This window comes from Candoia aspera, chromosome 2 (genome assembly GCF_035149785.1).
Source record: "Candoia aspera isolate rCanAsp1 chromosome 2, rCanAsp1.hap2, whole genome shotgun sequence".
In the NCBI taxonomy this organism is placed as follows: domain Eukaryota; kingdom Metazoa; phylum Chordata; class Lepidosauria; order Squamata; family Boidae; genus Candoia; species Candoia aspera.
This window is the reverse complement of record NC_086154.1, coordinates 7,877,261-7,903,817: the sequence shown is the minus strand read 5'-3', so window position 1 is coordinate 7,903,817 and position 26,557 is coordinate 7,877,261. Positions and strand designations below refer to the sequence as shown.

Here is a 26,557-nt window from a genome sequence, read left to right as displayed (position 1 = left end):
GCCCTCTTCTTCTCATCAGCTCTTCTTCTGAAACAGCTTTGCGTCAACGTTGCCACATTGATCCAGGCCACATTGGTCTACGCTCTCTAGCTGTGACTGGAGTTGCTTAATTACAGGTAGATAATTTGGTCTGGAGATATGCACGTGTTTATTTCACGCTTATCTGCCTGCGCTGGCCTTTCCAATTAAAACACGCTTCCAAACAGGTGTTCCTCCAGGAGCTGAAGGAAGCTGGTCATGAGACATAAAATAATGCCGGAGAAGGGGAAAAGTCCAGATGCAGAATCCGAACGAGAATTGCGAGAGGGCCTCAAACTCAAGGCCACCCAGGAGAATGCAGGGAAAGCAATGAAAGGCCTCCAACCCGGGAACGCAGAGGCCTTTGCCAACAGGGGGGGCTCCAGGCCAGCCAGGAGTGAGGCAGGAGACCGGCGGTTGAAATACTTAGATCCCCGGGCTGCTTTGAAGGCGACGCAGCGCTCCAACCAGGAGGAACTGGTTTCTGAACCGTGGGAGAACGCCAAGGCCTGCCTGGCCTCATTGGAGGGAGCTGCTGAGACCTACTGGCGGTACAAAGGGTTGGTGGATCTCAGCAGAGACCCTCGAAGGGAGAGCAAGCAGACCAGCACTGCCAAGATGGATGACTACTGGAAGGTGGGAGAGGATGCCCTGAGGGATGACTCAGCGGCCACAGACATGCAGCGAGCCCTTTTTAGGGAGTTCTGTTACTGGGATGCCGAGGGTCCCCGCGAGGCCTGCAGCCGCCTCTGGTACCTCTGCCACCGGTGGCTGAAGCCGGAGAGGCACACCAAGGAGCGGATCCTGGAGCTGGTGATCCTGGAGCAGTTCCTGGCCATCCTGCCCTCCGAACTCCAGAGGTGGGTCAAAGCTGCCAGGCCTCAAACCTGTGACCAAGCAGTGGCCCTGGCTGAAGCCTTTCCCCCAGGACGGCCACAGGAGGTGAGACTTTAGAAAAAGTTAACTTTGCGCTGAGATTGTGCTAAGAGAGGGGCAGGGCCCAGGAACACAGAGGGGGTCAGCCTTTCCAGGTAGACCAGACTAGCAAACCAAAGTCATGCCGGTTAATATGACTTTTATTACAGAGCTGCTGTAACAGAATCTTGCAAGTCTGAATGTGCTTCCCCCTCCCTCCCTTTATCTTTGTGAGAACTAGGGAGGGTCTTGTCTGAGACGCTTTCTCAGGTTGTGGTTCTGGCCCGGATTTGAGAGTCTTTTATCTGTCTGTTGTCTTGGTAGCGGCTTTTCCTGCTGTTCCTCAAGGTTATTTCTTCTGCCCATTACATCGGGAGGCAGCCCAAGGGCCACAACTGGTGCCACTTTTAGATGTCGCTAAAATGAGATTCCATACATTGGAGAGATCACAAGAAGCAGAGCAGGGAGGTTTGGCATTTGTGTGTGTTTGTGTGTGCTCATTAAACTGAAATGGGGATGCACACACTAGTTTTCTTCTCCTTCCTCCTGCTGAAAAATTGCATTGTCATTTTTGGGTGGGTCATTCCTGGACTTGGTTGATTCATTGATTGATTTTTTTCTGGTTGGCTGCCACTGAACCAAAAAGACTTACGGCAGTTTGCAGCTTTCCAAAAGGAAGCCATCAGTTGAAACACACGCAGTAAACAGAGGTGTCTGCAGAGAGAGGGATCAATAAAGCCAAGATGGCGTCCACAGCCATGTGATCAGAGCCCCGCCCATGTTTATGTGCATTGTGATGCAGGCAAAAAGGGGGTGGGGCTTCAGTTGCACAGCTGTGGCCGCTATCTTGACTTTTGACCCCCTCCTGCAGACACCCTGGATGGTTAACATTGTGAAAATCAAAACTGTAAACAACACGGAAAGAGACTTGTGAAAAATAGGTTGCACAACACAAAGGCGAGGCAAAAATTGGAACACTGCTATGAAATTGAAACAAGAACAACAGCGACCATTAGCTAGTCACCTAATGCTCTGTGGAAGAGTTTAATTTTTACAATTTAGAGGCCACCCAACCGCACAAAACTCCAGGTGGTCACCACTTTAAGCAAGAGACAATAATAGGAGAATAGAGATCACAGATGTCCGGGGGAAAAAGATCCATAGCATATAAAAAGTCCAGCAAGGGCTTGACACCTATATTATCCCAAGGCCTGGGGGATTAACCAGGTTTCCAGCAGTTTCCTGAACATCGTGCGCGTAGGGGCCATATGGATCTTTGGAGAGATGCTGTACTGGAGGGCGGTGCCGCAACCGAATTCAGCCTTAAGTATGTAAAGAAGGACGATGCTTGTGTTAGTTCTAAGAGGAGACTATTCCATAAGGCCAGAGTGGCAGTGGAGAAGCAGCACCTCTTGGTCTCCTTTCCCTTGATCTCACCAAAGTGGGGTCTGACTAGAAGCTTCTCCTGGGAAGAATCTCTAGAACCTGATTCAGGTAGGTGAAGGTGGTTCTGCAGATACTTGGGCACCAAGCCAGGCGTGTGACTTCCAGGGTGACCACGCGCAGCTCATCCATCAGCCACCCATTTGTAGAGCTACCGTCAAGCCCCTGCACGTAGACCAGATCAGTAAATGAGCAAGCATGTGGTGGAATTTGGTACCTTGTGCATGGAAACTAAACCAAACTGGGTCTAAATACCTAGAGTTTCAAATATAAAGATTTTCACATTAGATGGGTTTTTTCTCATGTGCAGAATGTCTCGTACACTTTTTTTCACTGTGCTCTTTGACTTTTAGCGGTAGGGCTTGCATTTTTGGCTATCAGGGTAATGTCAGCACAGGTTGTTTCTGCTTCCATTTTTAAAACCTCAAGTCTACAGTGCTACCAACAGAGATTCTTTCCTTAATTTTTTTTTTACTATCTGATTTGTGCAGTTCCCAGGAGAAGGGGGGCCATAAAACACCTGACAAGCCAGAGGATGTCATTTGGAAATTACCATGGAAATTGCAATTTGTCTGAAGATAAGCGCCTGCCTTAAATAAAATCAGACATTTATTATTTTATTTATGATTTATTTAAATGTATTGGCTGCCCAACTCCAGTGAACTATTCCACCTAGTTCAGAGATTGGCTAGCCAGCTTTAGACTGCACCACCGAAATGCATGTTTGGCAGCAGGAATTTTTTAAATCTTTCTTTTGTGGAGAAGAAAGAGAAGGAAAATAAATCCACTTAAAGGCCCAGAATAACATGTTTTATTTCCTTTTTTAAAGAACCCCCCAAAGTTGAAAGACAACTAAAGAGTTCAGCCCCACCTCTTCGGGAACATCATTGCCATGACCTCTGCAACCTCAAAGGCTGAAAGTTTTAACAAATAAAGCATAATCCCCAAATCCAAAAAATAATAATTCTTTTAAAAATCCTCTCTGGTTTATTGGACATCTGCAATCTCTTTGATCTCTAGTTGACATCATTGGCCAAAATTTCACGTGATCCGGGCTTTTTTTTAAATTAAACTATTTTGCTTTAAGGAGCGTGAGCCCCCTTTTTCTGAGGAACATGTGTGATCTCCAGATGTGACGTGTCTTTCTGTGGGGGAAGAAACGGGCATCCTTGCTTTGTGAAATCTCCCCACCCTGCTTTCGGTTCTGTTTCTTGTTCCTGAAGATAAACTTTGGGGTCATTTCAGGGACCAAGCCTGATGCAGGAGGCGGCCCTGGGTTTCTCCACGGCTGAGCAGCCTCTGTCTGGGGCTGGAGAGAAACATCTCAGCGCCAAGATCAAGCAGGAACGGGATGCTGACAGTGACTCAGAAGGTAAGGGCTCATGGTCTGCTGTTGTCTCTGAGGTGCCTGAATTTTCAGAAGTTGTTTTAAGCTGAACGTCAGCCCTTCGAGGTAGGCCAGGTCAGGAAACAGACCCTGCAGGGATTCCAGGAATGTTACTTTATTCTTGCAGGATAAATGGAAACCTGTTCTTCTCTGCTCTTTTTTAAGGATAACAAGGACAAGGCAGGGCTGTTGTGAGTCTCTCTTCTCACACTTTCTACTTACTCAGGGCTGAGCAACCTTTTCTCCCCTCCGGTGTTTCTCAAGGCCAGAGCTGAATTCCTCTACGCCAGGAAATGTTGCCATGTTAAAGTTCAGAGTACATTTCTTGTTGCTTCACTATTCCTACATGTGGGTAAACAGAACAGCATTGCATTCAAACATGAGATGGTGGCCTTCTTTGCACCTTTATAACAAGCCAGGATTCAGCCCATCTCCCATTGTTGTTTCCATGCAACTGGTATTTGGAAGCACACTGCCACCAGTTTGGACATAATTGAGTCTCTGGGTCTCAGGAGTAACGTTCTAATGGGATTTTTTTTCTCTGAGCTTGGAACAAAATGTTTCCATCATCATGGTTGGGAACTTCTTGGGGCCATCTGGTTGGCCACTTGGGAAACGGGGTACTGGGATAATGGGGACTTTGGTCTGATGTGGCAGCCATGCTCTGCTTGGTAACTCCTTTTTCCTCCATGCTCCCCACAGGAGATGAGTGGGTGATTGAGACAAGGCAGGGAGACCCCCAGCTGGAGGAAACGGAGCCAGTGAAACTGTGTGGGACCTCCTGGGAAGGACTCGATTGGTCTGAAGAGGATGGAGATGGTCCTGCAGCTCTTGGGGATGGAGCAGACCAGAAGGATGAGGACAACCAAGATCAGCGCAGAGCTGAAGTGTTTCCTCTAGCAAAAGAAGATGGGGACTCAAGTCAACCCATTGTGGTCAAAAGACAGCGCAGAAGTCGAGAGAAGAAGACATGTGCTGTGTGCGGCAAGACCTTCAGCCGGAGTACTGTGCTTGCTGCGCATCAGAGGACCCACACGGGTGAGAAGCCATTCATGTGCCAGAATTGTGGGAAATGCTTCAGCTTCAAGTCCACGCTGGTTGCCCATGAAAGGACCCACACGGGAGAGAGGCCCTACACCTGTGATCAGTGTGGGAAGAGCTTCACCGTCAGCTCAGTCCTCACCAGGCACTACAGAGTACATATTGAAAAGGAACTCTTCAGCTGCTCCGAGTGTGACAAGAGCTTCACGCAGAAGTCTCAGTTGCTCAACCACCAGAAGGTCCACGTGAGGGAGAAGCCGTTCAAATGCGCCCAGTGTGGAGAGGGTTTCAGCCGCAGCTCCAGCCTCAAGAAACACGAGGGCGCCCACACGGGGCAGAAGCCATTCAAATGCCCCGACTGTGAGAAGTCCTTCAACACGTCCTCCCAGCTGGTCAAGCACCACCGAGTCCACACGGGGGAGAGGCCCTACACCTGTTCAGAGTGCGGGAAGAGCTTCAGCCAGTGGCAGATCCTGATGGTGCACCAGAGGACCCACACGGGCGAGAAGCCCTTCAAGTGCGCCACCTGCGGGAAGTGCTTCTCTGATCGGGCGGTCCACATCCGTCACCAGAAAGTCCACACGGGGGAGAGGCCTCACCAGTGCACCACTTGCGGGAAGAGGTTCACCCACCGCACCGTCTTGGTGAAGCACCAGAAGATCCACGCCCGGGAAGCCCTGAATCTGGCCAAATTAAAAGAGGAGCAGCAGCAACACAAGGAAACTTCGTAAAAGTTTGGAACGTGGAGCAATGCTCAACTTCGAAGGTAGCTACAGGCAACTCTTTCTCTGAGCCTTCCCTTAACTTCTTGGCTTCCAGATGAGTCAGGCCAATGGTCTTCCTGGCTAAAAAGGATGGGAGTTATAGTCCAATAAAGGAGCCAGGTTGGACTGACCGCATGTGAGTCTGCTGCATTGTGCGGACACGTGTGTGTATCAGACAATCAGTATGTCTGCAGTCCCACTGTGGCAAGCTGTCACATTCCCGGGGCTGAGCATGGGGTAGGCAAAACTTCCTCTGTCACATGCAGGGATCCTGCAGTGGGCATGTCCCCCAGCCCCCTCACCTTTCATGTTGTGACTGATTGTGCGTGTGCGCTCTTGTCCTGCAGATAAAGGATGCCAGGGGGTCGTTGGGTTTCAGCAAAGCCAACTTCTTGAAGATGTATTTCAGCTATGCACTACAGCGAGTCAAGGAAGCAGTCAAGAGGGCAGATAAGCCCATTCCATTTGTGTGCGGACATCGAGTAATAGTAGATAACGTGTCCGACAGAGGAACAGCCTCATTTGTTTTCATTAAATTCCCCATCCCAGTGTGGTATTTGCCACTTTTCTTTGGTGGTTGATTTTGGACACCAACATGGTTTTGTTTTTCCATATTATAATGATAAGAGGATAATGTATATCATAGAAACTGATTAAAACAAAAGTTAGAAGTGCCTGATAATTAGCCTGTCTGTGAACTTGCCTTTTTTTGGCTAATGCAGTTTCTGTCCAGTATTACTTTCTATACGGACGTTTCATCTAATAGCTGGATTGATGCATTGTTCTAAGGTGTGGTTTAGTTAACTCTGGTTTATGGAATAAATCACAATTAGATGCACAGCACCCTACATTCTGGTTAACAGACTCTACTGATCACATAAGCCACAAACCATGTCTAAAAATGAACTTTAGCTTGACAAGTGTGAATACCATCGTGCCTGAGTGTGGTGTATGACTCCCAAGTAATTGTGGCTTATTCCACAAACCATAGTTAAAGCTGTCACAGTGTGACCCTTAGCCCAAATCACTTTCCCTCCAGTCTCCATGCACTGATTCAAGTCCTGCCGTCTGGAGCAAAAGAGAAACTTCCGATATTTGACGAGTTTTGCTAGACTCCGCCTTGTGTCCCAGCCAGCCATTGCAGCAGTCCTGTTCGAGGCAGGACCTGACTTGAAAAATCCACTCCACGTTGATGCATGAGAGCTGAAGCAGGCCACTCGGTCTGGTTGACCAATCTGATCAGGAGAAAAGGGGCCTCTGTGCACACACAGAAGTAGGGGAGTGTCAGCCTTTGAGGTAGGCCAGGTTAGGAAACAGACACCATAAGAACTACTGGAACTCGATTTTAGGATATAATAACAGACTCTTGAAAACTGATGGAATTTCTCTCTCCCTCTCTCTCATACCAAAGAGTCAAGGTGGGGCAATCTTGAGTTTCTTCTTCACCACCTCCTGATTTTCTGGGCTAAGTTTTGTAATGGCTATTGCGTACCTCCTTCAAGGCTATCGCTGCACTCCTCGCCTGGGACCTTCTGTAAAAACCAAGTCATGGCTGTGTAGACCACCAAGAAGAAAATTAATCCTAAACCCATATTGAGGTAATATCTTTATTAAGCCCAATTGATAAATGGGGCATTTGGGCATTTGAGAGGGCTGTGCAGTTCTTTGGATGCAGTTTGGAGGCAGGAGCATGAATACAACCTCTCTCTACTCATTAAAGCAGCTGCATCTGTTTCCCGCTGTATCCTCTAAGCTATAAAGACTGGATGGGGATTGGCAGCGGGGCAGCAGATTTCACACCAGGGTCGTTTTCTGCCCATTCAAGGACATGGAAATCACTACCGTAGTGGGGAACAGCTCTGAGGTAAAAAAATGCAGCACCACCAGGGATCAGTTGAGCTGGTTAGGATAGAAATACTTGTGACAAACAGGGAAATTCTGTAGGGACAGAACTGGAATTAGATTGGCCAGAAGAACTCAAGATAAATCTGGATTCCAAAGTGGGATTCTGTTTGGAAGGGGAAACAGAGGCAGGAGAGGGATTAGTAGTGGGGTGTGTGTGCAAATTTCATGCTGACCCAGGGATTGGTGAAGAGCACATTAACTCAGTAGTGGGAAATGCCCCAGGAAGTCTGGATGGGATTGTTGATTATAATAAAGGCTCTGTTTGTTTTATATATAACAAAGTACTGCATTTTGTTGCTCAAGGTCTCCGCCCAGAGGACCTCTTGGGGGAGATGGATGGTGGCAAAAATTTGAATAAATAATAAAATAATATCAGAATTCTGCACTTGGCAGATGGTGAACATCCCTTGAACAGGACAGTCTATTTCTGAAATATTGCTTTCCTATTATGATTCTTCTGAGCCAGGAGCCACCAAAAAGGGTTCTTCAGTTCTGCAAATATAAAAATATTAAAAAACTCTCTTGTTCTCTTCCCACCAAAGAACAGGCATCTTGCCTAATGAGTCACAGCCAAAGAATGACTGGAATTCATATTTTTTAAAAATGGGCAAATTGGCCTCTTCAGCCTTTGTCTCACCACCACATGTAGGTGTAGCTTGAATCCGGCAAAGCAAAGGAAATTTAGTCATTGTCCAGGGGAGTCACTTTTGACTAGAGAGAGATTTTAATTTTTGGTTGGGTTTGCATAATGCAGTTAATCATAAGCCAGATTGGAAGGCTATGTCCCTAGAGCATACTGTATTTTAAGCCAAAACCGAATAAATAAATACCATTAATTATGGTGGCAAGGCTAAAACCAACGGTTATTAGCTTCATTAATTTTATTTATTTCTATTGATTATTTACTTATTTTTATTTACTTGGTTTTGTTCGTTTATATTCATTACTTGATTTACTTGCCTTATTTTTATTTTTTTATTTTTTTATTTAATTGACTGCATTTGTTAACAGCTCAAATCTTAATAACTGAGCAGTGAACTACAAAATGACACAACACAAACAATATGAGCCTAAATTTCTCAACCTTGGTAACTTTAAGATGAGTGGACTTCAACTCCCAGAATTCTCCAGCCAGCCATGTAGCTTAGTGGCTTAGTGTAGGTCTAAACCCTGCCAAGAACGGGTTTCAATAAACCACGATCTGGAAAACCCATGATCGCGACTAGCAAGCCAGAGGCAGAGATCGAGCGACCCAAACATTTCGGCGGCTTCTCCCCCGTTCCCCTCTTGCCACCCTCCGGCTCCGCAGCAGCGACGCGGAGTTGGCCACCCGCATTCCGAGGCCGCCGGAGCGAGTCGCGCACGATTGGCAGGCAGCTCCGCGGCTTCCGCTGCCCGGGCCGGCGGGCGCGCGGGCTGCGTTCTTCCCGCAGTCGGGGTGAGGCGGGGAGCGTCCGCGTCGTCGTACCGCGGCTGCCCAGCTGCACCTGTCCGACAGCTGCCCCTCCGGCAAGTGCTCAGGGCCCAGCGGGAAGGACAGGCAAGACTGCCGTCGCCAGCTGGCCAGGCAGGCAGGCAGCAGCAGCAGCAGCCGGCGGGCACCCTGGCGCCGGCTTTGCACCCGCTCCGCTCCTTCTCTCTTCTTCGCGGAGCCGCTCTGAAGGGTTAAGCTGACAGAGCTGCGCCGCCCAGAGTGGAGACGGGCGAAGAGCGGCGCGCCGGCGAGGGGTCCCCCTTCCTTGCCTGCGCTGCCTTGCGGCCGGAGCGCCGTCGGCCTCGGGGTTCCTAGCCGCCGGGTCGCGGGCTCCCCGTCCGGCCTCGCGCCAAAGCCGGGGCGGGCAGAGCGCCCGAGGCGCCGAGCCCGCTTCGCGCAAGGGGAGGCGCCGGCTGGCCCCGCGCAATTGGCCCGGCGGCGCAGCGGAGCCCGGGCAGGCGCGCGCTGGCGAGACCTCTCCGACGGAGGGAGCGGGGAGCCCGAACGCTCGCGCTCCCGGGGGTGCTTCCGACGGCGGTTTTCCCTCCGGTACGTTGGCGGAAGAGGGCATGTGGGGCTCGCGGCGGTGGCAGGGCCGAGAGGACGATAAACGCCGGAGGCTGCCCGCTCCCGGAGCCGCGCCTGGCCGGAGAGCCGGACTCGCGCCGTGGTTGAAGATCACAGGCAGCGCCGGTTGGGAGCAGAGGGCGCGATGCTCCCCGCTGGGGCTGGGGCTGAAGCTGAGCATGACAGATATACTATATACCAGCCTTTTTCATCCTTTTGACCCTGGAGGAACCCGGGAAATGTTTTTCAGGCTTGGGGAAACCCCTGCACGTTCAGGCTCAGATACAGGCCAGAAGCTACAAAATTATTATATTCATTTCATGTGTAGGCCTGTATACATGCATGAATGAAACTTACCTCTATGATGGGAACTTGCCTGAATTTGAAATAATTTTCAAATAAGTCATGATCTCCCAGGGAAACCCTAATGGCTCTTGCGGAACCCGAGGGTGCCACAGAACCCTGGTTGGGAAACCCTGATAGTGAGAGCCAGTCTGGCGCAGTGGTGAAGGCACAGGCTGCAAGTAGGAGGTGAGTTCTACTCTCACCTTGGGCACGGAGCCAGCTGGGTGACCTTGGGCCAGTCCCTTTCTTGCAGTCCTAGCAAGCAGGCAAGGGCAAAGCACTTCTGAACAGCCTTGCCAAGAAAACTGCAGGGTCTTGTCCAGACAGTCGCCAAGAGTCAAGACTGACTCGGCACTCCCCCAGGAAAGCATATATATATATTATATAGTATATATGGTGTATTTTTCATATACGTAGCATAGATAGATAGATAGATGGTTTTAGTATAGTAAGTTATACTTCAATACAGTATCGTATACAGCAGTTTTTCAACCAGGGTTCCGTTGCACCCTAGGTTTCTGCAAAAGGTCACTAGGGGTTCCCTGGGAGATCACGATCTATTTAAAAAAATATTCCAAATTTGGGCAACTTCACATTAAAGAGGCAAGTTTCATTCTTTATTTTTAGCTTAAGAATGGATATATACAGGCCTACCCATGAAACAAATACAATAATTTGGTAACTTCTGGCCTATATTTGAGCCTAAATGTGCAGGGGTTCTCAGAGGCCTGAAAAATATTTCATGGGTTCCTCCAGGGTCAAAAGGTTGAGAAAGGCTACTGTGCTAGCTAATGGAGGGTTGGGGTCTAAGAGTTGTGGTGGCAGGGGCTGATGGGAGGTGGTCCATCTTTTGCAGGGAGCCTCGTTCCAGAAGCTGGCTTCACAGGCTGACATTTACAGCAGTGACCTAGTTGGGTTTGCTTAATCAGGTCAATGAAACTGTTCATTGTTCCTTCATCTGCACACGCTAGATTGCGCATGCTGGCTGGGGAATTCTGGGAGTTGCCGTCCACACAGCTTACAATGGCCAAGGCTGAGAACAGGGCTTTAGGGTTCTGTGAATGATGCAAACATTCAGTGCCACCAGAGTCAATCTAGGAAATAATTATGTTGGGTAAAGCCAGAAGCTTTTCTGTCTTTCAGTGGCGGTATTTAAACTGGCCGGCTTTTGGGAAAACCAGAACGGGTGTGAACACTGTGTTGGAATGGAAAGGAGAGAAGGAAGCTGCTAAAGAGGCATGGATCGATTGGGGAGGGAGCTGTTTGGGCATGGGGGAGAGTGTAAACAGCACCCTTGGGTTACAGGGTCACTAAGCCATAAGCCATAGTTTACAAGCCAAGTGGCTGGGATTGCGTATGCAGGTAAGCCATGATGTGATTTGGTTTGGGAGTGGCGTGCTACTGGTACATTGTGGTTTGTGAACTATGGATTATGGATTATGGCTTAGTGTGCTATGCAAACCAAATTACTGTGGTTTGTCCAGCAAACTGGTATAAAACCTATAAATTAGCATCACACATGAAGCCAGGAACCCAGCCTGTGTGTGTGAGAGCTGGAAACCTATAGGTTTGTGCTCATAAAGCCCTAATCCAGCTCTCCTGCACCAAAGCGCTTCTGGAGTTGTGGAGTTTCATCACCCAATTAGGTAACATGGGGATGGGGATGAGAATGACGGTGCCTAGTTGGGTAAGAAACGTCTGCAAGAAACCAACCAAGTTCAGAGACTCCACAGTTCAACCCTGAGCTACAGAGGTTCTCTTCTATTGGCTTCTGGAGTTATTGGACTCTTCTTATTCTCTTACCAAAGTCTATTTTTCCTCCAGGATAAACTTTCATCATTGGCCCCTCCTGTGAAACACCATGTTTGCCTGTAATCCCCTATGCTCCATAAAATGATCCATGGATCTTGGGGAACCATCCTGGGTTGGGTTGTTCACCAGAGACTCATCCTCTTGGGGACATTTTCAGCCAAGCATAGCTCTTCATCAAGACTTTCCATGCTGAGCTAAATCTGATAAAATGGCACAGAGAGGAAGGGTGCCAAGTGTTGGCCTCCAGTTCCCAGAGCTGTTGCCCCAGGAGATAAAGGCTGGGAGGCTGCTGGGGGATGAAGTCCATGAGGGGTGTGAACATGGAATAGCTTTGGAGGGAGCAGGAGATGCCCCTCACAAATTCAGGACTGGGAATCGTTTGAGTTTTCTGAAGAAGGAGAACCTGGAGCAGGCAGCAAACCACTTGGACAAACATTTAGAGTTGCGTGAGGCCTTAAAAGCAACACAGTTTCCTCACTCAAGATGGGAATGTTCCCAGTTACCAAGATCACCTCCATGGGGTAAGACTAAGACTTCCCAACCATCCTTTGAAGGAGCGTTAGATAGTCTTTGGAGATCCAAAGGAGAATCAAATCACCCTGGAGACATTCAAGGGGGGCACACCAAGATGGAGGATTATTGGAAGGCCAAAGAGGATGTCTTAAGTGAGGGCCAAGCTTCCATGGACGCACAGCAAGCCCTCTTCAGGGACTTCCGTTACCAGGATGCCGAGGGGCCCCGCGAGGCCTGCAGCCGCCTCTGGTACCTCTGCCACTGCTGGTTGAAACCGGAGAGACACACCAAGGAGCAGATGCTGGAGCTGGTGATCCTGGAGCAGTTCCTGGCCATCCTGCCCCCGGAGATTCAGAGCTGGGTCAAAAAGAACTGCCCTCAAACCTGTGACCAAGCGGTGGCCTTGGCAGAAGAGTTCTTACTGAGACAGGAAGAGGACGAGGTGTCGGAGCAAAGGGTGAGAATGGATTTTGGTTTTCATAGGAGATCCCCGTGTATGTAAATGAATGATCTTGAGGTTGGCCCTTAGAGATCACTTCTTGTTATTGATATGATCCTCCAGTTGGCTTCACATGCCCATTGTAACTGGCTCAAAATGCCAGTCCTTAGAGCTTACTCAAAGCCATCCACGCCCCAGAATCTTAGATTTGCTCCTTACTGTCTCTGAGGATCCCGGCCACTCTGCTTAGCAAAGACTTCATACCATTGGAAGAGGGCATTGAGGTCACAGAGTCTGATCCTTGCTCAATATGGGATGAAATGTCTCCAGTGGAAGATGGTTCCATCTCCGCTTGGACCAAAAGTGTTTTTCTAACATTCAGCCAGGATTTTTTTTTCCTTTAGCTTTGGGGTGGGGTGGGAGGAATATTCATTTTTGCTCTAAGTGGACTGTTCTGCTGCTTAACAGCTTTTACTGCTAGGAAATTCCTTCTAAGATTCAGCTTGAATCTCCTTTTGTAACGGGCTGTGGGAATGACCTTGGGAGACAGGAGGAAGGGCCACAGCCTGGACAATGGCCCGATAGGAGAGATCTCAGCCCACAGAAGGAATGGGGGTGGAGAAAGCGTCTCAAGAGGGACCCTCCCTAGTTCCCTGGAAAGTAAAGGCAGGGGAGCGGAGAAATGCTTTCAGACTTGCAAGATCTGTTACTGTAACCTTAACATAAAGGTAGTGTTGGTACTCATGGTTTTGGTGTCCTGTCTGGACTACCTCAAAGGGCTGACACCTTTCTTTTAATGTCAAACTATCCCATTTTGCCCTGTTCTGTTTCATCTGTCTGCTCTCTCTTGCAAGCAACGGCCTGATTGATATTTCTAGACCCTTTGGTCTTTTTTTTTTTGCAACTAATCCTTTAACCTTTCATCTTTGCACTCACTTGCAGGGTTCAGTCCTGACCCAGGAGGAGGCCATCAACTTCCACCCAGCCCAGACATCTCATCCCGGCCCTGAAGAGAAGCCGTTGTGCTCTAAAGCCAAACAGGAGACCAAGAGTGAAGCAGATGCTCAGGGTAACTGTCTGACCTTCTGGGTCAGCCTCCCCCAAGATCCATACAGCTCTTGTATGTATGACTTCATTCAAACAAGCTCTTAAAATCTGGTTTTCTCCCCCAGGCCTTGGGCTAAGATGGGTGGCAGGCCCTTTTGTGAAAAAATGTGTTGTTTTGGTCTTTCTGGACATACATTAAAGGTTTCCATCTCTCTGGGCTCACGCAGGACCCCTGACAGACGGGCACCTTCAGTTTGATCAATAGGTTTGGCAATTCGGTCTAGTGGTTAAGGTGCTGGACTAAAAGCCAGGAGACTGTGAGTTCTAGTCCCGCCTTAGGCATGAAGGCCGGCTGGGTGACCTGGGGCCAGTCCCTCTCTCTCAGCCCAACCCACCTCACAGGGTTGCTGTTGTGGGGAAAAGAGGAGGAGGAAGGAGTATTAGGTATGTTCGCCACCTTGAGTTATTTATAAAAATAATAAAGGTGGGATAGAAAATAAATAAAATAAATAAAAATAAAAATAAATTCAGTGTTGCCACTTCTGGAAACCCAGGTTTCAGCATATAATATTTTCAGCTTGGGGATATGCAAAAATCTACCATTTTTAGAAGAGAATATTCCAGTAGGTTTTGTAGATACCATACAGTATATGATCCATGGTGGTACACAATTAAAATCAAGAGACTACAATGAATCAACATCAGTAAAATCACATGTCTGCAGGAGGATTAAAACTCATACAAATACAAGTCCAATCACCACATGCCAGTCTCCCAATACCGCTCTGAATATATGGGTACTCTTCATATATACATATACGTGCGTGCACAAACACATTGGTATGTATTCAAATGCTTATTTATACATGCATACGTGCACCTGTATGGGTTCATTTTTTAGGGTTAAGAGCTCTATATGGCCCCTGAATCTGGATGACGTTCTTTCATCCCCTCCCAAAGTTGTGATCCATTTGTGATGATTATTGTGAGAGAAGGGGGCAATTAAATTAATTGGTAGAGAGAACACATACTCATGAGAATTGATTTGAATGCAGGTGAAAGGCAAATGAAATCCAGTCCATTTTCGTTCTTGGCCAGGCCTCGCCCTCTACTTTTCAGAGGGCAGAGCCTGCCATGCCGTGCAATGGTCACATCTAGCTCTTAGATTTGCACCTCCTGCCTGAGTGGAGAAATCTTTCAGAAATTGCACAGGTTATTAGATGTGGTGTGCGTGTGCTATCTTCTCATTCTCTCTCTCCTGGCTACACAGATCTCATCCCTCTCCCCACTTCTTTGACTTCATTCTCAGTGAACCTCCTGCAAAGTGCAGGTCTCACGCTGCAACGACCGACCTGTATTCGGGCCCCTGCTGTTGAACAAGGACGAAAACCACCAGCCCTGGTAGGAAAAATGGGCAGAATCCTATGATTCTCAGAGCTCCATGTGCAGCATCTAGATGGAGGTCGCCCGTTTCTCCTTTAGGGCAGGAAAGGGAAGCCGTCCGCCACATTATGTCCTCCCCAGATCCTTTGGGATTTCTTAGGATCTGGTAAGATTGTGCCACTTGCGTGGGGTGGCAAAATTCAGTGGTTCTGAGAGGAAGACAGGGAAATAGACTGGACACTCCTCTGTTAGTAAGAATGCTCTGACTTTACAAAAAGCAAAACAAAATGGGGAAGGAATGCCCTATCTCTGCCCCTTCAGTGGTGATATTCTGCCATTGCGCCAGCACCCATAAAAGCAGTTCAGTGGTGATCCTGGTGACCCAGAGAAGCGCTAAGCTCCACTGGATGTGTTCAAGCAGAAGCTGGCCAGCCATCTGCCAGGGGTGTCTTGACTGCTACTCCAGCCATCAGCAGGGGTCAGCCTTGATGGCCACAGGCCCCCTTCTCAACACTATGATGCTATGATTCTAAGTGAATCCTCTGTTTGCCCTAAAGGTTGTCCCCCTCAGTCCCCTTTAGGGAAGCGAGTTCCTTGAGTTTCATTGGTTTTTTCCCCCCACAGGTGATGAGTGGGTGATGGAGATGAAAGAAGCAAAACTCAAGCTAGAAAATTCTGAGGCCGTGGAGCTCTTTGAAACTTCCCGGGCATCCCACCCTGAGCCCCAGGAGGGCAGAGCTGCCTCCCCAAGTCTCAAGGGATCGGAGCAGGGGATGAAAAGCTACCTCAGTCCGCAAGGGGACGCCTTCTTCCCCTGCTTGGAGGAAAGCGGGGAAGCGAACCAAACCCTTGTTGTGAAGAGACAGCTCAGAAGTCGCGGAGAGAAGCTGTGCAACGTGTGCGGGCGAAGTTTCAGCCGGAGCACGGTGCTCGCCGCGCACCAGCGGACCCATACGGGCGAAAAGCCATTCATGTGCCAGGACTGTGGGAAATGCTTCAGCTTGAAATCCACGCTGGTCGCCCACGAGAGGACCCACACGGGGGAGAGACCCTACAGCTGCTCGCAGTGTGGGAAATGCTTTACCGTCAGCTCGGACCTCACCCGGCACTATCGAATCCACATAGGGGAGAAGCCGTTCGGCTGCCCTGAGTGCGGCAAAAGCTTCAGCCGGAAAACTCAGTTGCTCAACCATCACAAAGTCCACACAAGGGAGAAGCCGTACAAGTGTTCCCAGTGTGGCGAGGGTTTCAGCCGCAGCTCCAGCCTGATGATACACGAGGGCGCCCACACGGGGCAGAAGCCATTCAGATGCCCCGACTGCGAGAAGTCCTTCAACACGTCCTCCCAGCTGGTCAAGCACCACCGAGTCCACACGGGGGAGAGGCCCTACGCCTGTTCAGAGTGCGGGAAGAGTTTCAGCCAGCGGCAGATCCTGATGGTGCACCAGAGGATCCACACGGGCGAGAAGCCCTTCAAGTGCGCCACCTGCGGGAAGTGCTTCTGCGACCGGGCCGTCCTCATCCGGCACCAGAAAGTCCACACGGGGGAGAGGCCGCACCTGTGCATCACCTGCGGGAAGAGTTTTTCGCACCGGGCTGTGCTGGTGAGGCATCAAAAAATCCACACCAGGGAAACACTCCACGCCCTGAAATTTGAGGAGGGGGCACCCCCAGTGAAGGTTTCTAAAACAGCCTGCCACTCTTCGATTTTGCCTTGACTTCGGCGTGGCTTGCAAACAACCCACAGCAGTTTACTGCCATCTGTGTTTAGCCCGGCTGTAAAACAGCAGCTTATAACACCCGTTCAGCTGGTTGCAAAGTGATTTCGAAATCCCAGTGAGAAGCTGTTCTACACCCCGTTAGGCTCCACTGTAAAATGTGATAAACCTCCCATGGATGCCAATTGCGTGGTGGGGTTTCCTTCAAACACCCTTCCCCAATCTGACATCCTTATGATGGGTTGGATATCCACTCTTAGCACCCCCAGATGGACGATGATGGGAAATGTTTCTCAGTGGTGATGGGGTTGTTGGCTGCTGGCACTGTTTTGCTCTTTTATCCTACTTTTCAGACCTTTTTGCTTCTTCTCAACCTTCACCGTCTTCTAAAAGAGATGATTATGGGATTGATCGATCAACTGATTCTGTGCTATCAAGTTGTTTTTGACTCTAGCGACCATGAGATTATGGAATACAAACTGGATATTTCTGTGGATTGGATATTCCCTCCCGCTTCCCTCCAGTGACATTCAGCCTTAACCTGTTCCTTTATCTTGGTCATCAGACATAAATTATACTGGCCAGCTTTCCTGCAGGGACTTCTGAGGTTTCATGCTTGAAACACAATGAGCACTTAGGAGATTGTGCGGTATAAATGGTTACTGCAATGTTTTTAATATTTTCTTTGTATTTCTGTGTGTCTCACCTTTGAATAAAACCTTGAATTGTTTAAACATAAGGTTATTTTCTGAATTGCACCATCCAGAGTGAGGGCAGCCATGGGGAGATAACAGAACTGTAGGCTGAATTTACACAATAGAAGTCTTTTTTTTTAAATTTCCCAGTTATGGACAATTAAGAGCATCCTCTTTAAGGGGCCAGAAAGGTAGGTAGGAAATCAAACCTGTAGCCCGGGTAGATTCAAAAGCTCCATCTATGGTGCTTTTCTACGTTTTCTATGTACATTCTACGTTTTCTCCATGGGTGAAAGCCACTGGTGTAGCTGGGAGGATTTTTCTACTGGTGACAGCTGTTTGGCTGTTTTTGAGGGCCCAGATTGGCGTTCCAAAAGGTCTCCATTGCACACCGAGGCTGTGTTCCCAGAGAAAATTTAGTATTTACTTTAGTATTTAATATTTAATTGCTGCCCAACTCCATTATGACTGTAGGCAGCATACAGTATACAAAATTTAAAACAACACATGTAATATGAAATTTTTAAAAAAGCATCCAGAGAAAAATACCACCATGTCACAAATCATGTAACCCACAAGGGAAAATCCACAATTCACATCTGAGAAGCAGCCAGGTTTTAAGGGTTCATCTAAATCAGTGTTTCTCAACTTCGATGATTCTTAAGATGTGTGGACTTCAGCTCCCAGAATTCCACAGCCGGCATGATCTAAATAAGGCCAGGATGGCGACCGTATGGATTTCTAGGGGCTATCTTTCCCGAGGCAGGCTCCATAACAGCCTGTTTCCTGGGTCCCATCGGGGCCACTGCTTAATCAGTGGGACCTGGAGCAGGCTGACTCTGCTGGATTGTATGGGGTGGGCAGATGGTCCCTCCAATAACCAGCCCCTATGCCATGAAGGACATTATAGTGTTTTTCAAACTTGGCAACTTTTAAGATGTGTGGACTTCAACTTCCAGAATTTCTTAGACAGTATGCTGGCTGGGGAATTCTGGGAGTTGAAGTCTAGGCATCTTAAAGTTGCCACCAAGTTTGAAAAACACTGCTGTAGATCATAACCACTACCTTGGATTGTACCTGGAAGCCTACTGGCAGCCAATACAGCTCTCGGAACAGAGGTGTTTTATGGACGTACTGAGATGTGCTAAGGACTACCTGTGTCACTGCATTCTGGACCAGCTGCAGCTTCCAAGGGGTCTTCAAGAGCAGCCCCATCTAGAATGCGTTGCAGTAGTCCATGCGTGAGGCCAAGCAGCCAAGATGGGCCTTCAAGGGAGGGACCCACTGTGGTTTCTCTGCACAGCACAGCTGGGAGAGTGGCTAAGGGCAAAGCAGCAAGACCCAGATACTTGTGGATTTTCCGCTGAGATATGGACATGACCCAGAGATGGCTATCATCAGCCAGGCTTCGAGCCAGCAAGGACTGCTGGTGGAAGGGAAGAGAAGGGAAGGGAGGCATAGAGATCCAGGAATAGTGGTGAAATGCAAGACTAGGAACAGGGAGATCCAGATTCTGTCATCACCCCACCAGCCCTGGGGGCTCTGGGCCAGCCCTCCCTCTCAGCCCCAGAGCTAAAGTTGGGTAGTAAGGAAGGTGGTGGACTAGGAGTGGGGAGACCCAAGACCTTCCTGGGGGACTCTGGGCCGGTCCCTCCCCCTCAGCCCCAGAAACGTGTGGGGTAGTGGTGAAGGTGCTAGACTAGCATTTTTTTTTTACTTCTGCAGTTTAGATCAGCCTTTCATATGGTTCAGGGATCTTTGTGGGACAAACAGAAAGCTTTTAAAGATCCTGTGATCTTTAGGGTATTAAAAAGCAACTTGATGCCCACCAACATTTCCCAAGTTGCTTACCAGATTTCCTATATCCTGTAAAAAACAGAATTTAATTTTCCTGCCCTCATTCTTCCTGTTGTGCTAACTTAGCTTAAAAAAAAAAAGGCAGGCATTGAAATAAATGGCATTTCTAGGCATCACAAATGTTTTTTGTATAAAAAGATCAAGCCCATAGTTTTACCCCATTTTTAAAAAATTTGGTTCTTATTTTTGTTGAATTATTAGTCCCATTCTTACAACTTTGGCGCTTTGCTACTTGATGGTGCATCATGGCATAAAATGTGAATAAGCAAAAGGTTTCTTTTCTGCACGTTCCACCTCCCTTGAAATTGTTTCCAAAAAAATGTAGGTGCAGAACCCAAAAAAGCATGGATTTTAGGGATGTTTACATCCAAGAGATGACTAGCACTTCCCAAATATAAGGCTTAGGACCCAGTGTGGTGGAACAACAGAATATCCATCACGAAGTGGTATGTGTAAAGTTTTCCAGTGGATTCAGACTCATCCTCACCAATTTTATCAGTCCCATCCTACATAGTTTACCTGGAAATTAATGGATTTAGAGTTGCAATTAACTTTGCTTTCATCTGTTTTCATACTTAGAGCATCCAAGTGTCTGGCTTTATGATGTTCCACAAAATTTGGCCTTGTATAGAAACTTTCTCCGCAGTACACGCATTTATAGGGCTTCCCTCCAGCGTGGGTTTTCTGATGGGTGATGAGATTTGAACTTAGATTGAACCTTTTCCCACACTCAGAGCACTGATACGGTTTCTCTCCGGTGTGGGTCCTCTGATGCCTAATAAGGCCAGAGCTACACGTGAAGCTCTTGCTGCAGTGGGAACACTCATACGGCTTTTCCCCCGTGTGTGTTCTCTGGTGTACGTTGAGCTGTGAACTCACGCTGAAGAATTTGCCACACTCGGAGCACTGGTATGGCTTCTCTCCCGTGTGAGTTCTCTGGTGTGCTATAAGGTTGGAGCACAAGAGGAAGGTTTTCCCGCAGTCCGCACAGTTGTATGGTTTTTCCCCCGTGTGAATTCTCTGGTGGCGAATGAGGCTGGAGCTGCATGCGAAGGTCTTGCCGCAATCCGCGCAATCAAACGGCTTTTCTCCATGCATTTTCTGGTGCGCCGTGAGACTGGACCTCAGATAAACCCTTTTGGGACAGTGGGAGCATTGATAAGGCTTCGTACCAGTGTGCATTCTCTCGTGGGCATTAAGGCTCGCTCTCACACTGAAGCTCTTCCCACAGTCCAGGCATTCATACGGCTTCTCTCCCGTGTGTGTCCTCTGATGCACGCTGAGTTGTGAGCTCACGCTGAAGGTTTTGCCACAATCGGGGCACTCGTGGGGTTTCTCCCCGGTGTGTGTCCGCCGGTGTCTGCTGAGGCTCGAACTGCAGCTGAAGGTTTTCCCGCAGGCGGCGCATCCATACGGCTTGTCTTCCGCGTGGATCCTCTGGTGCCGGATGAGGCTGGAGCTGCAGGCGAACTTCCTCCCACAGTGGGCACAGTGGTAGGGCTTCTCCCCGGTGTGGACTCTTCCGTGGGCAATGAGGTTGGAGCTCTGGCTGAAACTTTTCCCGCATACCGAGCAAGGGTAGGGCCTCTCTCCTTTGTGGATTCGCCCATGAGCAACCAGGGCGGATTTCTGGCTGAAACTTTTCCCGCACTCGGCGCACGCGTAGGGCCTCTCTCCTGTATGGATTCTCTCGTGGGCGACCAGGCTAGATTTCAAACTGAAGTTCCTCCCGCACTCCGGGCAGGTGTAGGGCTTTTCTTCCGTGTGGATCCGCTGGTGGGCAATGCGGCTGGAGGTCTGGCGGAAGCTTCTGCCGCACACGCAGCACTCGTACGGTTTCTCCTGTGTGTGGATTCTCTGGTGAGCAACAAGAGTCGATTTCTTACCAAAGCTTTTCCCGCAACAACGGCACTCGTACGGTTTGTCTCCGGTGTGGATTCTCTCGTGAGCAATGAGGTTGGCGCTGTTACTGAAGCTCTTCCCACATCGGCTGCAGACGGGTGGCCTCTTGCATTTATCGTCATTGTTTTTATCGCCTGCACCACAAAGAAGGGGCTGCATCATATTTTCTCTTGCCCGTTGTTTGATTTTTAGTCTGTTTTCCAAATTCTCTCCCTCCTTCTGAGAATGGAAGACTGATTTGCTTAACAACTTCTCGCATAGGCCTAATTGTTGAGAGCTATCTGAGCCGGCAATTGCCTTCTCCTCTGCCTCTTGAGCGTTCTGCCTTTGAACTGCTGAAACAACGATTTAAAAAGTTAAGTGATTACTCCATATGGATGAGGAAAAGGATTTTTTTTCACTCGACAAAACTGAAACCAGTTGGATACAATGGCAAGATACCACATCATGCATATCAGTGACCTTCTCAACGGATGGGCACTATTGCACAAGGCATACAATGTGGTTGGGGTCTAATATCTTTAAAAAGTGCAAATAGATAGTGGCATCTGCAGGAGATGGCAAAAAATTTTAAAAAGGCAGCTGCAACTGTGTGATTGCAACCACCATCTTGACTTTTTTGCCCCCCTTGTAGACACCCTAATAATAAATTAATTTTAAAAATGTAAACAGATTATTTCTTAATGGTCCAAATTTCATGAAATCTCATGTGAGAATACAGGGGCCTTGCAAACTTGCAAACTCTTGCAAGTCACGGGATTTGGGACATTGATTGATTGATTGATTGATTGATAGATAGATCGATACTTAGGTATTTGCAACCACTACCTTGCTGTTTTTGATATCCCACCCCCCAATTCTTGTAAGTGGACTAATTTTTAAAATGTAAATAATATTTTAACAGTCCAAATCTCATGAATTTTCATGTGGGAATTTAGAGCTCTTGCAAACTACTTTTGGCTATATCATGGAATTTGGGACATTAAAACAATTGTTTATAAAATAACTGAAAATGGAAAATAAAAGGAAAAATGCTCCAAATCTGGCCTATTTCTTCATCTCAGAAGATGTCAGCCTTCCCAGGTAAACCAGACAGGAAACATGACCAGATGAGTTAATTCTACTTTATTGTTAGGCTACGTTAACAGAATCTAGCAAGGCCGAAAGTCCAAATCTCCCGCCAACACTTTTAATGGCCTGATCCATTAGGACGGGTCCTTCCTAAGTTTCTTTCTCTGACCATTAAGCCACTGCGGGTTCCTCCCTCTCTTGTATGTTTCCTAGACAGCATCTCTTCCCCTGGTCCCTCAAGGTCACTCTCACACACCATCACAGAAGACGATAGCATCTGGGTGAACCTGTCTACTAGACTCAGAAACCAAGCAGTCAGGCCTTATAAGTAACTGGATGAGAGAAGTAAAACCACATGGAAGAAGGAAATTGGAAGCCATTTCCGTATTGTTACCAAAGAAAATTAAGTGGACTTAACTGAAGGACACACTACTGACTTCCAGTATTCATTTCCTTAGTTAAGTATTTATGTAACTTTTGGGGGGTCCTTGTGATGGCCGGGATGTGCCACCAACACTTTGTCCAAGCATGTCATGCAAAACTTGGAAACTGCAATAGTGCCTAACATTCACTCACTTGCTATTTGTCTTAATTAAAGGTCTGTATTGCCAGTTTGGGGGGGAGGAACAAAATGGCAGCTGTTTGATGGAAGAAAGGAGCCAGGCTTTCCTTCCTCCCCAACCAGTACAGTAACCAGATGGACTGATGGAGAAGGAAGCGAGGTCTGATCATTTGTATGGAATTTCTGACTGCCAAGGGCGACCAGGCGAGATTCATCCTGTCACACCCACAGCTGGTTCAAAAAGAGTGCTGCCACCTGCCTAACTACATCTTCACTTAACTGAGGCAGGAAAAAGGTGTCTGATCACTGCTATTTTTTAAAGCTGGGGTGCAACATTTTCACTGGGTTGAGAGCCACGCTAAGCTTTGGAAAAGCGTGCCTCTCAAAAGTAGGTGGAGCCAGGATAAAATGGGCGGGGCCTGGGTAAACCCCACATATATTTTATATTTTCACTGATGTTAGATCTAGTCAGTTAGGAACATAGAGAACTAGCGCATCAGGAAGGACTGTGATAAAACCATTTTATCCGACATGCCCGTTTCTTATGCAAAGCGTGCTTGGAAAAGGTAGACAATTTAATAGGGCTTTAATACTGATGCTCGGTATTTGATGTAAAAAGTTGGTTCAGGGTGCATTCAGCTGGGATGGCACCTAATTTTGCAGAGGGGGGAAGATGTTATGGAACTAAGTTTAATTTGTTGCTTAAAACTGAGTTGTAACAATGTGCATGAATATTACAATTGCGTTTCATAGAATAATAGTGAAGTCTTAACTGCACTGGATTATTGGCCTTTTTTTTTTTTTTTTGAAGAACAAGCCTGACCTAGAGAGCCATGTGGAATAGGCTCAAGAACACTGGAGAGACAGACATTGTTCATGAATCCCCAAGGGTTAATATCCGGAACTTGCCCTTTGAAGACCTGGGTCACAATATTTTAAAGAAAAACCAATTTACCTTGGCACTCCAGACCTGTGTTCTGGAGGGTAGGACTTTGCTCCGTCGGAGATCTGGGACTCTCTCTTAGCTCCATCTAACCTGGCTCAGTTTGGGGAACTCCCACAATGGCTTCATGGCTAGAAAAAGGAAATTAAGAGTGGTTTCAAAAATGCGGCCTATTAAGCGGTCCAGAACTCTACTCTTCCTCTGTTGAGAAGATTAATAACCAACAGACTGTTCTCCTGCCTCTTGATGGCTTACAGTGTTTCTTGGCAACTTTAAGATGTGTGGACTTCAACTCCCAGAATTCCCCAGCCAGCCATTGAAGTCCACACATCTCAAAGTTGCCAAGGCTGAGAAACTCTGGTTTAGATCTAAACTCCCTTCCATGTCTTTCCCAACTGCCCCACCATCTCTTACACACAGCCTGCCACAAAATAGTCCTTTCTCAAATAAATGGGGAAAAAAACAGACTGAAGAGAGGCCCAACTCACCTCTTTCCTTGGCTTCTGGCACTCCGGAAGAAATTTTTAATACTGAGTGGGAGAGGAAGGCTGTTTAAAAGAATAAACTAAAAAAATTTCAAATGGCCAATTGTTCATGAGAATTCATGTGAGAACATGAAGTACCTTGTAAGGCTAGGCCAGAGCATGATGGCGTTGCTATTTTCAATTACAGATACATAGATATGGAAAAGCATTTAATTCAGTGTCCTCCAGCCTGTGCAACTTTGAGATGTGTGGACTTCAACTCCCAGAATTCTTAGCAATAGCCATGGTGGCTGGGGAATTCTGGGAGCTGGTCTACACATTGGCTTCTCTTGCCAGTCTTGCGTATCCTTCCTCTGAGTTTAATACAAGCCACTCCTTGGAAGTCCAGCTGCATCTCTGATGACCCTGAGCTTACCGGACACATCTCCATTCCTGCTTCTCGATCCTTCCTTAGAGTTTGGGGATGCAATGCCTCTGAAGGTGGAAAAAAGACAATAAGAGAGATTAAGAGGAGAAAAGACAAGAGCATACAGCAACATTCATTTGATTTATACCCTTAAGGTGCTTAATGCAGCATACATAACGCTCCCTCCTATTTTTCCCCACAACGACCACCTTACAAGGTAGGCTGGAAGGGAAAAGAGTAAGGGTGGGGGAGAGAGACTGGCCCAAGTTACCCAGTTGGTGATAGTATCGAATGCTGGTTTTCCTGGCACCAGCGAACACCTTCATCGTGCCATCCAGATCATGTTAGACTACAACTTCCGTGATCCCCTGCTAGAGCGATGTGATCCAACATTGCCCGAGATTTGGCTGCCAGATTGGGCCAGGGAGAGTTCTCCTGCTCATAGGCTGAGCGCCTTTCGCCCTCCAGGATCCAGAGGTCTCTTGAGCTCTTTCAAGCTCCGGTGCTACTTTGGTGGATTTAGGCTCCTCTCGTGCTCTGAAAGGCGTCCCTAACCGCGCGGGCTGCGAACGATGGGCGCTGCAGTCGAGATCACGGGGAAAAGGCGGCAAGGCTGCCCTCGGCGCCCCCTCCCCTTCGACTCCCCGGGTCTGACGTCCGAGGAAGCCCCGCGCACCCCGCGCGAGCCTGGGAATTCTGACGTCACGTTCTGGGCGGCTTTGATTGTCTCCCTCCTTCGATCTTGGCGCCGATGAGAGAAGGACGCGGCAGGCGCTGCAGCTGCGGGGAGGGTTCACTTAACCCCGGGGTGGGGGCGGAAAAGGCGTGGGGCGCCCCCTTCCTGCCCTGGCCGGGCGGGTCCCCAACTCCGGCTCCGCAGCGGAGCAAAACCGAATCCCCGGCGGCGCCCACCGGCCCGCTTGCCCCCCTCCGGATGCAGCCCCGCCGCCCGCCTGGAAGCTCGGCCCCTTCCTCCCCGACCCGGCGCAGCCCACCGCGCCGCGCTCCAGAGCCCTCTGCCGGTCGCCGGCGCTCGCTTCCGGCGGCTCGCTGGCTTGGAGAAAATGACGAGGACCCGGGGGAGCCAACGGTCCCCTGAGCAAGTGCAAAGCGCCTTTCTCCGGAGAGAAGATGGGAATTTTTTTTTCTAAAATAGCTCTGGGGCAAAAGGATCTATAAACGTGATGTGCCATTTGCAATCTCTGCCAGCTGCCCCAGGAAGTCAGTGGGGAAGACGGCAGGGCAGGTGGCAAGCGGAGGGGAGAGAGGTTTTTGGAGCTCCTGGGAGGGGCCGGGGCTGGCTTTGCGCTGTGAAGAAGGGGGCAAAAAGGCAGCTTTCTTTTTCCCTTCCTCACAGTGAAAGCCCTCTTTGGAGCTAAGGTAAGGAGGGCAGGGTGCCTCCAGGGTGGGTGGAATCCTTCAAAAATCCTTGGAATCTTGAAGGATTCCTCCCACACACCCCGAGAGGCTCCTCACACGCCCTACCTTATGTGCTGCCCCTCCGCTCAGGGGCCGAGAATCCTGCTTGGATCTCATCTCTCTGGTCTCCGGGGCTGTTTGAAGAGGTCTCTTCTGAAGGATTCTCAGCCCCTGAGCAGAGAGGCAGCGGTAAGGTAAGGTAAGGAGTGCAGGGTGCCTCTGGTGGGGGGGAGGAATCCTTCGGTCATTGAGCAAAGCAGTCACGTGCTGTCTTGCTTAACAACAGCTTCGTTCAACGATCGAGATTCCAATCCCAATTGTGGTAGTTAATTGAGGACTATCTGTAAGTTACTAAAATTGTTTATACTGGTGATGAAGGGGGCAGCCATTTCTTTGTATGTTTCTTTTTTTTTCTTTACTATATTGAAACAGCTCTCGGAAACAAG

At 48.5% G+C, this 26,557-nt stretch overlaps 2 protein-coding genes across 2 annotated transcripts; one reads left to right on the top strand and one right to left on the bottom strand.

Annotated features, from left to right (window-relative positions):
• The first annotated feature begins 72 nt into the window (after nucleotides 1-72).
• LOC134489787 (uncharacterized) lies at nucleotides 73-17,510 on the top strand. The gene is made up of 9 exons (XM_063292654.1): nucleotides 73-960; nucleotides 3,622-3,748; nucleotides 4,466-5,531; nucleotides 8,783-8,911; nucleotides 9,137-9,496; nucleotides 9,998-10,038; nucleotides 11,866-12,641; nucleotides 13,566-13,692; nucleotides 15,678-17,510. The coding sequence occupies exons 1-9, from the start codon at nucleotides 238-240 to the stop codon at nucleotides 16,769-16,771; spliced, it is 4,443 nt and encodes a 1,480-aa protein (XP_063148724.1). The 5' UTR covers nucleotides 73-237; the 3' UTR covers nucleotides 16,772-17,510.
• A 1,973-nt stretch (nucleotides 17,511-19,483) lies between these two features.
• LOC134488883 (zinc finger protein 883-like) lies at nucleotides 19,484-24,765 on the bottom strand. Its single transcript, XM_063291225.1, has 3 exons — nucleotides 24,702-24,765; nucleotides 23,814-23,932; nucleotides 19,484-21,560 (listed from the first exon to the last, which is right to left on the bottom strand). Exons 2-3 carry the CDS (start codon nucleotides 23,887-23,889, stop codon nucleotides 19,819-19,821), a joined length of 1,818 nt encoding a protein of 605 aa, XP_063147295.1. The 5' UTR covers nucleotides 23,890-23,932; nucleotides 24,702-24,765; the 3' UTR covers nucleotides 19,484-19,818.
• Between the last annotated feature and the right edge of the window lie 1,792 nt (nucleotides 24,766-26,557).